Genomic DNA, 14,433 nt, shown 5'->3' on the forward strand with positions numbered 1-14,433 from the left:
CACTCAAAGGCTATGATGGTGCACAGCAATAGAGGCTGGAGTGGAGGTCGATCCTCTTCAGGAAACAGTCCCGCTTTTGTCTCGGACACAATGATAGCCGGAAATTGGTCTGGAGACCACGTGGGCAACGCCATGAAGAGGCCTTCACAAAAGAAAGTCACACAGTTCCTACTCCCGGGATTATGAGGTGGGGAGGCATTATGTACAGTAGCGGGACCCCTCTTGTCTTCATTATAAATAAACTAACAGCTCGGCGTTACATTCATTTGGTTGTGGAACCAGTGGTACTGCCATTTCTCCATAGCGTCTCAGAAGCCGTTTTTTTAATAGGACAACGCCAGGCCCCATGTTGCCCATTCCACTGTGCAGAGTGAACTGCCAGCAGCCAATGTTGATGATTTGCATGCCCAAATTCATTCAACGTGACATAATATTCCTCAGACAACCATTAATAATAATTTATAGCATACCAAGGCGTGCAAGTGCGTGTATTTCCTGCGTGTGGTGCTCATACTCTATACTTAAATAGCACTAAGGAGGAACCTCCCCTTAACAAACCTCGGAATTCACTTTCTGAATTCATAATTACTTACTTGTGGTAACACCTCCTGGAATTTCTTCCTCCACTTCACTCTTACATGGTTGATCGCCCCTGACCCGCTCTTCTGCTTCATCCTCCACTTTAATATTAGTCAGATCTTCCCCCTGATTTCACATAAGTAACAATTCAGTACAATACAGCTGAGAGTGCAAAGAATGTAACAGATCAACATAAGAAACCACCAAAATCTATGACCACAGGACCAAAAAGCTTCACACCCTCCTATATAGATCTGGTATAGGGCTCAGCTACATCTACCTGATGATTCTCTGCGACATTGTGATTTTCCTCTGGACAGTCCTGGGAATACAGAGGACTGGGACATCTCTCTGGTGGATTTCTCCGACTGGATCCATCTGTAGGAAACACAGAGACAGAATAAATTGTTTACATGTGATGTTGAAATGATGGGAGTAGTATCTTGGTGACCCGCAAAACAGGATCTCTTTACAACTAATGAAAGTCTCCCCCTCCTTACACTGCTGATCAGTCATTAATTCTGTCTCCTCTTCTAGTTCATTTTTAACCCCTTCCCGCTCCTGGACATACTATTAGGTCATGGTAGCTGTATCGTTCGCGCTCCATGACCTAATAGTACGTCTCGGGAGTAACAGCTGTTTCGGCCGTCCTCCCGATACATATAGGAGCTGTGGCAGCTGCTGTCTCGTACAGCAGCTGCCGCAGCTTCTACAGCAGGGACCGATTGCTGTGTCCCCGCTGATTAACCCCTTAAAAGCCGCGTTCAATAGAGATCGCGGCTTTTTAGGGGTTAAGTTACCATTGCCGGCCTGCTACACGATAGCGGCCGGCGATGGTTACTATGGCAACCGGACACCAAACAATGGCGTCCGGCTATGCCATCTACGGAAGCCTAGTGGGTTCTGACAACGTCAGGACCCACTATGCTTGCTGTCAGTGAGTAGCTGACAGCTCTAATACACTGCACTACTCATGTAGTACAGTGTATTAGAATAGCGATCAGGGCCTCCTGCCCTCAAGTCCCCTGGTGGGACAAAGTAATAAAGTAAAAAAAAAGTTAACAAAAGATGTGTAAAAATAAGAAAATAAAAGTTTTAAAAGTAATAAAAATCCCCCTTTTTCCCCTATCAGTCCTTTATTATTAATAAAAATAGATAAACAAATAAACTATACATAATTGGTATCGCTGCATCCGTAAGGGCCTGAACTACAAAATTATTTCATTATTTATACCGCGCGGTGAACGCCGTAAAAGAAAATAATAAACCGTACCACAATCACAATTGTTTGGTCACTTCACGTCCCAAAAAATGGAATAAAAAGAGATCAAAAAGTCGCATGTATCTAAATATGGTCCTGATTGAAACTACAGTTCCTTACGCAAAAAAGAAGTCCTCGCACGGCTTTATTGATGGAAAAATAAAAAAGTTCTGGCTCTTAGAATAAGGTAACACAAAAAGTGAATGATTTTTTACAAAACGTATTTTATTGTGCAAACGCCATAAGACATAAAAATACTATAAACATCTGGTATCGCCGTAATCGTATCGCCCCGCAGAATAAAGTGAATATGTCATTTATAGCGCACGGTGAACGCTGTAAAAAAAATAGAATAAAAACACAATAGTAGAATTGCTGTTTTTTAGTCACCACACCACCTAATAATAGAATAAAAACTGATCAAAAAGCCGCATGCACCCCAAGAAAACTACAATGGATTCCTCAAGGGGTCTAGTTTCCAAAATGGGGTCACTTTTGCGGGGTTTCCACTGTTTTGGCACCACAAGACCTCTTCAAACCGGACATGGTGCCTAATAAAAAAGAGGCCTCAAAATCCACTAGGTGGTCCTTTGCTTCGGAGGCCGGTGCTTCAGTCCATTATCGCACTAGGGCCACATGTGGGATATTTCTCTAAACTGCAGAATCTGGGCAATAAGTATTAAGTTGCGTTTCTCTGGTAAAACCTTTTGTGTTTTAGAAAAACATGGTATAAAAAGGATTTTCTGACAAAAATAAATATGTAAATTTCACATCTAGATTCTAAATGCTGTTGTGAATACTTTGAGGGGTCTAGTTTCTAAAATGGGGTGTTTGATGGGGGTGTCTAATATATAGGCCCCTCAAAGCAACTTCAGAACTGAACTGGAACCTAAAAAAAAATAAAAATGGAGGCAATACTTCGCTTCTCCTAATGAGCAGCACCTACTCCAAGATGACCCCAGTTTTGACCGTTTGTATAAACGGAGACCCCTATTAGACCGTTTCAGTGCCCGTTTTCCCAAGCATACACCCCCGAGAAGTGTATTTCTATTGATGAGTCCTTGGTACATTTTAAAGGGAGGCTTCAATTCCGCCAGTACCTGCCGGGTAGGAGGGCAAGGTATGGCGTGAAGATGTATAAGCTGTGCGAGAGTGCATAAGGGTATACCTACAAATTTAGGATATATGAAGGCAAGGACACCAGTGTTCAGCCCCCAGAATGCCCCCCCTTACTGGGAGTTAAAGGGAATGTGTTGCTAGAATTTTTTATATTTTTTAGTTAAACAGTTAGTGTATACATGATTAGACATTGTTATAATTTTTTCACAAGTCAGGAAATATTATAAATTAGATTATCATTTATAACATTTCCCTGTGCTGGTCACTAGAGGGAGCAATTCTCAAAATTGCAGCATTGGCATGTGGTAAAGCAACCACATTGCTTTATGCTGCAAATTTGCTGTAAACACACACGCTCTAGTGAGCTCACAGAATCCCCCCTCCCTTATCCTGGCTAGTGCCAGGAGAAAGGAGGGGATTGAATGTTCAAGCCTCCTACACTGTGTGCCGCCATTTTTTGAGCGAATACACAGTGTAGTAGGCTTACATACAGTGGTAATCACACACTAAAATACGAACATACACAGACATAACTTACCTGCTCCTGCCGCCGCCGCTCCCTCTGGTCCGTCCGCTCCCTCCGCTCCTAGTGCTTGCTTCAGAACACATGTCCGGAAGCCGCGACCGGAAGTAGTCATCTTACTGTCCGGCCGCGGCTTCCGGTCCACAAGAAAATGGCGCCGGATGTCGCTCGGCCGAAGACCTTCCATTTGGACTGTGTGGAAGCGGCGCATGCGCCGTTCCCACACAGACGGCGTACACCATAGTGAATGCGAACGGCTCCCGTTCGCATTCTCTATGGGGATGTATGTGCCGTATTCCATCTCTGTATGTGTCGTTAATCTACACATACAGAGATGAAAAAAAAAATGGCAGCCCCCATAGTGAAGAAAAAGTTAGAAAAAAAAAAAAGTAAAAAACACAGAAATAAATATATATTTTTTTTAATAAAACACTAAAAGCAAATTGAATTTCAATTATTTTTTTTTTCACGACACCCTTCCTTTAATGCAAAAATTGTGTGGGATTTGGTGCACCCACTGCTGGACCAGGGTTACCAACTCTACCTGGATAATTTTTATACCAGCGTCCCAATCTTCAAGTGCCTCGATTCCAGAAGTACTGCGGCATGCGGCACAGCTAGAAGAAATCTGAGAGACCTCCCCAAGACTCTGCTTGGGCAAACGCTCAAAAGGGGTGAGAGCAGGGCACAATCTAGCAGCAACATATTGTGTGTCAAGTACAAGACGAGAGATGTCCTTGTATTGACAACAATACATGGCCACACCAGTACCCACGTACCTGTACGACGTACCAGTACAGAGACCCCCAAACCTGACTGCATCCTGGACTACAATAGGTACATGGGAGGGGTGGACTTGTCAGATCAAGCCCTGAAGCCCTACAGCGCCATGCGGTGTGGTATAAGAAACTGGCCGTGCACATCATACAGATGGCATTGTACAATGCGTACGTGCTACGTCGATGTGCAGGCCAGACGGGAACTTTCCTGGAATTTCAAGAGGTAGTTATCAGAAACTAATTTTTAGGGACCAAGAAAGGGGGCATCCAGTACTTCTGGAAGCGAGGCCACACGCATCGTACCAGGGCAACACTTTCCAGGAGAAGTTCCCCAAACTGGTAAGGAAAAAAGTCAAAAGAGGTACAAAGTCTGCTATAAGAGGGGGATAAGGGAGGACACAACATATCAATGTGACACGTATCCTGAAAAACTAATGCTCCGTATGAAGGAGTGTTTCAAAATGTATCATACATCCCTTGATTTGTAATCTACCCCAGTTTTACTTACCCTGATGCACTCCGCACATCTTATCCCCCTCATCTTTGCCTTCCGAGCCCTACCATGTGCCCAGGCAGCTGATAACAGCCACATTGAGGGTATTGCCATACCCGTGAGAACCCACATTACAGTTTATGGGGTGTATGTCTCTGGTAAAAATGCTCACTACACCTCTAGATGAATGCCTTAAGGGGTGTAGTTTTTAAAACGGGGTCACTTCTTGGGGGTTTCAACTATACTGGTACCTCAGGGGCTTCTAAATACATGACTTAGCACCAGAAAATCCCCAGTAGGCCAAATGGTGGTCCTTCACCCGAAAACCAATCCAGCAAAATCTGGACTCCAAAGAACAAATAGCGCTCCTTTCCTTCTGAGCCCTCCCATGGGCCCAAACGGCCGTTTATCACCACAAATGGGGTATTGCTGCACTCAGGACAAATTGGGCAACAAAATGGGGTATTTTATTTCTTGTGAAAATAAGAAATTTTCAGCCAAAACTACATATTATTGGAAAAAATTAATTTTGTTTGAATTCCCAGCCCAATTCAAATAAGTTCTGTGAAGAAACCATGGGGTCTAAATGGTCACATTACCCATCAATTAATTCCTTGAGGGGTGTAGTTTCCAATATGGGGTCACTTCTGGTGGGTTTCCATTGCTTTGATACATCTGGGGCTCTGCAAATGCGACATGGCACCCGAAAACCAATCCAGCAAAATCTGCACTCCAAAGAACACACAGCGCTCCTTCCCTTCTGAGGCCACCCATGGGCCCAAACGGCAGTTTATCGCCACAAATGGGTTATTGCTGCACTCAGGACAAATTGGGCAACAAAATAGGGTATTTTGTTCCCTGTGAAAATAAGAAATTTTGCTCAAAAATGACATCTTATTGGAAAAAAATTAAATTTTTTTAATTTCACAGCCCAATTCAAATACGTGCTGTGTAAAAACTGTGGGGTCAAAATGGTAACAACAACCATAAATTAATTCCTTGAGGGGTGTAGTTTCTGAAATGGGGTCACTTTTGTAGAATTTCTACTGCTTTGGCACCTCAACACCTCTTCAAACCTGGCATGCTGCCTAAAATATATTCTAATAAAAAAAGAGGCCTCAAAATGTACTAGGTGCTTCTGGGTCTTGTGTATTAGTCCACGATCGCACTAGAGCCACATATGGGACATTTATAAAAACTGCAGAATCTGGACAATACATATTTAGTAGTGTTTCTCTGGTAAAACCTTCTGTGTTACAGAAAAAAATGGAATACAATTGAAATTCAGCAAGAAAAATTAAAATTTGCAAATTTCACCTCTACTTTGCTTTCATTTCTGTGAAAAGCCTGAAGGGTTAAATAAACTTTCTAAATGCTGTTTTGAATACTTTGAGGGGTCTAGTTTTCAAAATTGGGTGTTTTATTGGGGTTTCTAATAGATAGGCCCCTCAAAGCCACTTCGGATCTGAACAGGTACCTTAAAAAAAAGGCTTTTGAAATTTTCTTAAAAATATGAGAAATTGCTGTTTATGTTCTAAGCCTTGTAACGTCCAAGAAAAATAAAAGAATGTTCAAAAAACGATACCAATCTAAAGTAGACATATGGGAAATGTGAACTAGTAACTATTTTGGGTGGTATAATCATCTGTTTTACAAGTAGATGCATTTAATTTTTTATACATTTTCTCTAAATTTTGCAATTTTTCACCAATAAACACTGAATATATCGTCCAAATTTTACCACTAACATAAAGCCCAATGTGTCACGAGAAAACAGTCTCAGAATCGCTTGGATAGGTTTAAGCATTCCGACGTTATTACCACATAAACTGAAATATGTCAGATTTAAAAAATGGGCTCTGAGCCTTAAGGCCAAAACAAGGCTGCGTCCTTAAGGGGTTAACTTCTTCAACCTTAATATCAATCAGATTGTCACCCGAAACAGACAAGAAAAAAAAAAAAGTGAAATGATCTTGGGGTCAATTACTTTAGGGTCATATTTTGATGAGACTTTGGCGCCATCTACCTGACAATTCTCGGGGACATTGTGATTTTCCTCTGGAAAGTCCTGGGAATACAGATGACTGTGACATCTCTCTGGTGAATTTCTCCTACAAGATACATCTGTAGGAAACACACAGTGACAGAATACATTACCTACAACGAACATGTCCAATGTGACCGATTCCCTTTCACCCCTTCCCGCTGTGGCCACTTTTGACCTTCCTGACAGAGCCGTATTTTTCAAATCGGAAATGTCACTGTGGTAATAGCTTTGGAATACTTTTAATTATCCAAGCGATTCTTTTCTCGTGACATATTGGACTTTATGTTAGTGAAAAAAGTTAGTTGATAAATTCAATATTTATTTGTGAGAAAATGTGCAAAAACTAGCATTTTTCTAAAATTAAATGTATCTGCTTCTAAAGTTAATAGTAATACCACACAAAATAGTTACTAGTTAACATTTTATTTTTCTAGGACGTTACATGGCTTACACCTTTAGCAGCAATTTCTCACATCAAGAAAATTTCAAAAGGCTTTTTTTCATGAACCAGTTCAGTTCTGAAGTGACTGAGGGCCCTATATATTAGAGAACCCCCATAAATCACCCCATTTTAAAAATTGCACCCCTCAAAGTATTCAAAACAGCATTTAGAACGTTTCTGAACCCTTTAGGCATTTCACAAGTATTAAAGCAAAGTAGAGATGAAATTTACTATTTTCATTTATTTTTGCAGAAATTAATTTTTAATTAAATTTTCCTGTAACACAGAAGGTTTTACAAGAGAAACGCAACTCAATATTTAGTGACCAGACTCTGCAGTTTTTAGAAATATCCGACAAGTGGCCCTAGTGTCCTAATGGACTGAAACATAGGCCTCAGAAGCAAAGGAGCACTTAGTGGATTTTGGGGCCTTCTTTATATTATGGCACCATGTCAGGATTGAAGAAAGGGAACGTGCCCAAAAAAGACCAGCATTTTAAACCCACAGATGTTTCATAGATTTTATTAGAATTTGGACGTGAAAATAATTCTCTCTCTCCAAGAAGACGTTTTAGCTAAACAAAAAAAATAATTTCCACAAGGAATAAAAAAAAAGCCCCCCAACCTTTGTAAAGTAACTTCTCCAGAGTATGTAAATACCCCATATATGGTCATAAACTGCTGTTTGGGCACACGGCAGGGCTTAGAAGGGAAGGAGCGCCATTTAGCTTTTGGAGCGCAGATTTTGCTGGATTGATTTCTCGGGAACCATGTCGCATTTGCAAAGCCCCTGAGTTACCAGTACAGTGGAAACTACCCCAAAATTACTCAATTTGGGAAACTACACCCCTGAGGAGTTAATCTAAGGTTGTAGTGAGCATTTTCACCTCACAGGTGTTTCATGGTTTTTATTAGAATTGGGCAGTGAAAATAGAAAACTTTTTTTTTCAATAAAATGTAGCTTTAGATAAAAATTTCTAATTTTCTCAAAAATAAAAGGAAAAAAATAACTCCAATATTTGTAAAGCAATTTCTCCCGAGTACGGCAATACCCCATATGTGGTCATAAACTGCTGTTTGGACACACAGTAGAGCTGAGAAGGGAAGGAGCACCATTTGGAGTGAAGATTTTGCTGGATTGGTTTCAGGGCGCTATGTCCCATTTGCAGAGCCCCTGTGGGACCAAAACAGTGGAAACCCCCCAGAACTGACTCTATTTTGGAAACTACACCCCTCAAGGTATACACCTAGGGGTGTAGTGAGCATGTTAACCCCGCAGGTGTTTTGCAGAAATTAGTGTGCACTAGATGTTGCAGAGTGAGAATGGGAATTTTTCCATAGATATGCCAATATGTGGTGCCCAGCTTGTGCCACCATAAGACAGCTCTCTAATTATTATGCTGTTTTTCCCGGGTTTCGAAACACCCTACACGTGGCCCTAATCTTTTCCCTGGACGATCGACAGGGCTCAGGAGTGAAAGAGTACAATGCAAAATTGAGGCCTAATTTGGCGAAAGTATTGGTTCACAATTGCAGAGGCTCTGATGTGAAATAATAAAAGAAACCCCCTGAGAAGTGACCCCATTTTGGAAACTGCACCCCTCAAGGCATTTATTAAGGGGTTTAGTGAGCATTTTCACTCCACAGATCTTTTCCATAAATGAATGCGCTGCGGATGGTGCAAAGTAAAAAATAGCAATTTTTCCCAAATATGCCATTTCAGTGACAAATATGTTGTGCCCAGCTTGAACCACTGGAGACACACACACCCCAAAAAATTGTTAAAAGGGTTCTCCCTGGTTTGGCGATGCCATATATGTTTGGGCACACTGTAGGGTTCAGAAGCGAGGGAGCGCCATTTAGCTTTTGGAGCGTGGATTTTCATTGGTAGTAGTTTTGTTTGGAGTTTTACTGGTATTTTAGTTTATGATGTGGGAGCATTTGTAAGCTGGGCAGAGTACATCAGGGGCATATTCAGGTGGTATAAAAATGGGATAAAATAATTCATAGATGTGCGGTACGCTGTGAAGCAATCCTTTATGCACAGGCCGATGTCGCACTGATAAATGCCTTCCTTATCCCCCTTTTGGTCCACACTCCGCACCTTTGCAGTTTGGGGAATTTTGCTGTGAAGTGTTGTCCTGGTATAATATGGGCACCACAGCTTCCAGCAGATATGTTTGGGCTCTACCCTTCCTGGTTCCCTAATTTTAGCGCCTTGATAAACTGACGCTTGAAACAGAAGAAATGTACCCCTCGGGCCTGCACAACTGCATATTTTTCCTCCCTGACATATTGGAGCCTTAACTTACTTTATTATTTCATAGATGTAGTGGTATGAGGGCTGTTTTATTGCTGGATGAGCTGTAATTATTATTGGTTCCATTTTGGGCTACATGCGACTTTTTATGCTTTTTTTGGGGGGAAAATGGCAACATGACCAAAAAAGATAGATTACTTACCGCTAATCTGTGGAGAGACATCCCATCCGCTGGACAGGAAGCCTGAAGAAATCAAAAGGGACACACCTCTCCACACACCCAGTCTTTAGGAAGAACTCAGGATGAGAATTAGTTTAATTACCTCACACCTTCATATATACAATATTTACAAAAAATCCCTTTGTATTCATGTTGGCAATCTACCTTATAAGGGCTCTATATGCTACAAGAACAAGGGAGGGTAACAGAGGGGTGCTGTCATAGGTTCTTGAAAAATGGATTACCGGTAAGTAATCTATCTTTTACCCTTTCACCTATGACATCACCCCTGGAAATGTACAATAGAATTCAGTATTTATGGTGGGACCATAGCTTGTAGTACCTTTCTACCAAAGGCCAAATTAGGGGCGGTATGCAGTTGTAATCGGTAATGCTTGAGAAAGGTGTGAGGAGAACTCCATGTAGCAGCCTTTCATATCTGATCTAAGGATGCCTCTGCTCCCTCAGCCCAGGAAGTGGACACAGCTCTGGTGGAGTGAGCTCCGAAGAACTCTGGAGGTTGGAGTTTCTGATTTACATAGGCTAGCTGTATGGCCTGTTTAATCCATCTCGCTATAGTGGCTCTACTGGCTGCCGAACCTATGCTAGGACCCTGAAACTGGACAAACAAACTTTCTGAGGATCTTAGATCCTTGGTGATCTTTAGGTACTGGACTAGGCATCACCTTATGTCTAGGCAGTTAAACGGTTGTTCCTTTGGATTTTTTGGGGAGTCGCAAAAGGAGGGAAGAATAATCTCTTGGTCTAAATAAAAGGGAGAGTCCACTTTAGGAAGAAATCCTGGTTAGGTATTTAGGATGACTCTATCCTCTAATAGTAGAGTATGTGGAAGAAAGGCAGAAAGGGCCTGAATCTCACTCACTCTACGGGCTGATGTAATGGCTAACAAGAATGTCATTTTGAGTGTCAGCATTTTTATGGATATAGAGTCTAGTGGTTCGAACGGTGAATTTGTCATAGCCTGGAGAACAATGTTTAAGTCCCATGGAGGAAGTGGGGATCTTATCTGGGGCTTAAAGAGACTGTCACCACATTATAAGTGCCCTATCTCCTACATAAGGAGATCGGCGCTGTAATGTAGGTGACAGCAGTGCTTTTTATTTAGAAAAACGATCTATTTTCACCACGTTAGGAGCGATTTTAGCTTTATGCTAATTAGTTTCCTAATGCCCAAGTGGGCGTGTTTTTACTTTAGACCAAGTGGGCGTTGTACAGAGGAGTGTGTGACGCTGACCAATCAGCGTCATGCACTTCTCTCTCCATTCATTCACATCCATTTCTAAATAAAGAGCACTGCTGTCACCTACATTATAGCACCGATCTCCTTATTTAAGAGATAGGGCACCTATAATGTGGTGACAGAGCCTTTAAGTCTGCAGGAGGCGGTTAGGAATCTCTTAATCCAGGGGTGTTCTGTAATTTAAAAAGGAATTTAGTGCGGATATCTGAACCTTTAACCTGCTAGGCCTAAGGTTTTTATTTAATCCTGCCTGGAGAAAATCCAATATTAGAGGGATATCTGGTTTGGTTAGAGAATTAATATCCCTGCCTGCAAAATTCATAAATGCTTTTCAGGCTCTCAGATATATTTTTGAGGTAACCTGTTTCCTACTAGCTAGCAGGGTGGAAATGACAAACTCTGAGAATCCTCTCTGTCTAAGGATTATCCGTTCAGTTTCCAGGCTGTCAGATGGAGTTTCTGAATCTCGGGGTGCATTACTGGGCTCTGGAAAAGGAGATTTGGTATGTTCGGGAGGATCCACGGTTGGTCTGAGGACATTTTTCTTAACCACGTGAACCATGGACTCTTTGGCCAGAAGGGGGCTATTACTATCACACTGGCCTGGCCTTCACGGACCTTTCTGATTACTCTTAGAAGGTTTAGGGGGGGGGGGGAGAGGCACAGCCTCTCTCTTGACTCCAACATTGGGAGAATGCATCTATAGCTGTTGGGTGTTCCAAGGGGTCTAGGGAGATTAATCTTTTGGTCTTTCTGTCTTCCCTGGATGCAAATAGACCTATTGAGGGGGTCCCCCATTTGAGGACGATCTTCTGAAATCCTGTCGTATTCAGAGACCCTTCTGACTGGCGTAGCCTTTCTCGGCTTAGTCTGCCACCTGGTTGACTCTTCCCTTCAGATGGACAGCTGATAGGGTCAACAGGTGGTGCTCTGCCAGAGAAAATATCTGGGAAGATAAGTCCATCAGCAAGGCCGATCTTGTAACCCCCGGACGATTTATATAAGACACTGTGATTGTGTTGTCGGAATAGATTTTTAAGTTCCGACCTGAAATTTTTGGTATGGATTTCTTCATGGCCTGAAGAACAGCTGCCAGTTCCCTGAAGTTGGAGGATCTCTGTACGGTCTGTTGATCCCACTGACCCTGAAGAAAAGAGGAGACATAATGAGCTCCCCACCCCCAAGGACTCACGTCTGTGGTAATATTGAGAGTAAGGGTTGATTTCCATGGCATGCACAGCATGAGGTTCTCCCTGTTCAAACACCATCTGAGACAGCCTGGCTGCGGATGAGATGTGTAGGGATTGGTCTAGGGAGAGACTGCTCCTGTCCCACTGATTTAGAATGTCCCACTCTAGAGCCCTGGATCTGAAGTGAGCCCATAGTACAGCTGGGATGCATGACGTCATGAGGCCCAGGACTGACATGGCCTTCCTGAAAGAAGTTGTATGGTCTAAGTATAGTTCTGAGACTCTGTCTATCAAGGGATTGATTTTCCCTTCTGGATGGAAGGACAACTGCTTGGAGGAGTCTAGCAGAGTTCCTAGGAATACACATCTGTTTGATGGGTTTAAGTTTGACTTTTTTCGATTTATGTTCCATCCTAACCTCGTTAGTATAGCGCGAATTATCTCTATTTGTTCGATCAGGTCCTGAGATGTTTCTGCGACTATTAAAGAATCGTCCAGGTATGGGATGAGGAGTGTTCTGTCCTCGCCAGCTAGTTCAGTTATTTACGTAATAATACCTCTTTTTTTGTGTATGATTACCAGTACAGATATTGCAATTGCCTATTCTTGTACCCCATCTATATTGTATTGTATGGTTATAGCACCATCTACTGGAGGTTTTGTGTATTCCTAGATTGTAGTTCTCTATGTATTATGGGAACGCTCCTGAGGCATTGTGGGTTATTTCCTGTTCCTGTTTGTGTATGAGTAGCAGCCATTTTCCTCATCATGCCAATTCTACCTCAAGTTCAGTGCCAACAGCCTGTTCTAAGCATAGTCGGTAAGATCAATATCTATATGTTATAACCCTGTGGTTCACTGTATGTTTTGCTGTATCAGATATCACATTGTCAGCTTGCAGTATTACCTCATGTTATATTGTGTATGTATAGCAGATTATTTGTATCCTATGCACTGAAACAGTTGATATATTCTGAATACTGCTGTTATTTCATCCTATAGTTTCACCCTTTCCTGTCTACCAGCAATAAAGAGAAAGATTTCACAGTTTCACAGCCTTTTCTTAAGAAGACAGGGGGTTTAGCTACATGTCAGATTACACACCGTGCGAACGTGTATGAGGACAGAATAGTGAAACGACTACTGAGAACAAGCTCAGAAGATCAGACCATAGGGTGCCCGCCATTATCCACGCAGAGCCTGCATACGGATATCGCAGCAACCTCCTAACGGTCGCATCATGTCTCAAAGTCGAGCATCTTCGGTCAAGACAAGGTCCCTGACAAGTGGCTCTAACATGACATCGATCAGAGAAGTTGCCGCCATTGCCCGTGCAAAAGCTGAAGCGGCAAAAGCGAAAGCCAGCTTCGCAGAACAGGAAATACAGATAAAGCTAGAGAAAGAGCGTCTTGAAGCAACTCTAGAGAAACTCACTGTTGAGAAAGAGACAGCGGCTGCCATAGCAGAAGCAGAATTTCTAGAAGCGGTAGAACTTCCAGAAATCGAGAATCGTCGCGGCGTTCTCCAGCCGGAACTTGAACACCAAGATCCAGAACAGCGTACCTTACAATACGTCTATCAACATTCCAAGTCAGAATACGATACCGACTTCCAACTCAACACAAAGGGTTTTATTAACAAGCCAAGCCACCCTGATTATTCAGACCGCCAGAAAGTTGCAAACAAGACAATACACATCAAAGGGAAACCGGCTACAACAACTTCTCTTCAGAACAGAAGATCAAAAAGCCGCTGACGCCCTTCGCTTCAGAACGGTACTATGCAGGTTGTACTAAACCAGAGACTCCCAACAAGTATGGTCGCACACCACACATGCACTCTGACCACACACCAGTAGTCGGATCTAACATTAATCAAGCCACAATGGACTTCGCCAGATTCCTTGTTCGACGTGAGCTGGTCACCAAGGGACTTGTAAAGTTCAGCGATCGCGCTGAAAACTACAGAGCTTGGCGAGCTTCCTTTCAAAATGCCACCAGAGACTTAGATCTATCATGTAGTGAGGAACTGGATCTCCTGGTAAAGTGGCTAGGAAGTGAGTCCGCCGAACACGCTAAAAGAATCAGAGATATCAATGTCAATTATCCAGATGTTGGTCTTAAAAGGGTCTGGGAGAGACTTGAAGAGTGCTATGGCTCGGCCGAAGTCATAGAAAGTGCCTTATTCAAGAGAATTGAGGACTTTCCTAAAATAGCAAACAAAGGCTATACAAAGCTTAGGGAGTTAACTGATCTGTTAA

At 42.4% G+C, this 14,433-nt stretch overlaps 1 protein-coding gene across 5 annotated transcripts in view; it reads right to left on the minus strand.

Moving 5' to 3' along the window:
* Positions 1-14,433, minus strand: part of LOC142655545 (uncharacterized) — a 125,770-nt gene that overhangs the window by 15,462 nt on the left and 95,875 nt on the right. For all 5 annotated transcript variants that reach the window (XM_075830065.1, XM_075830322.1, XM_075829975.1 and 2 more), the window contains 2 exons: positions 860-957; positions 594-705 (listed from right to left, as the gene is read on the minus strand). In XM_075830065.1, the coding sequence (XP_075686180.1) occupies positions 594-705; positions 860-957 (210 nt within the window). The remainder of the gene's footprint in view (positions 1-593; positions 706-859; positions 958-14,433) is intronic.

The sequence above is a fragment of the Rhinoderma darwinii genome, chromosome 1, assembly GCF_050947455.1.
Source record: "Rhinoderma darwinii isolate aRhiDar2 chromosome 1, aRhiDar2.hap1, whole genome shotgun sequence".
NCBI lineage: Eukaryota > Metazoa > Chordata > Amphibia > Anura > Rhinodermatidae > Rhinoderma > Rhinoderma darwinii.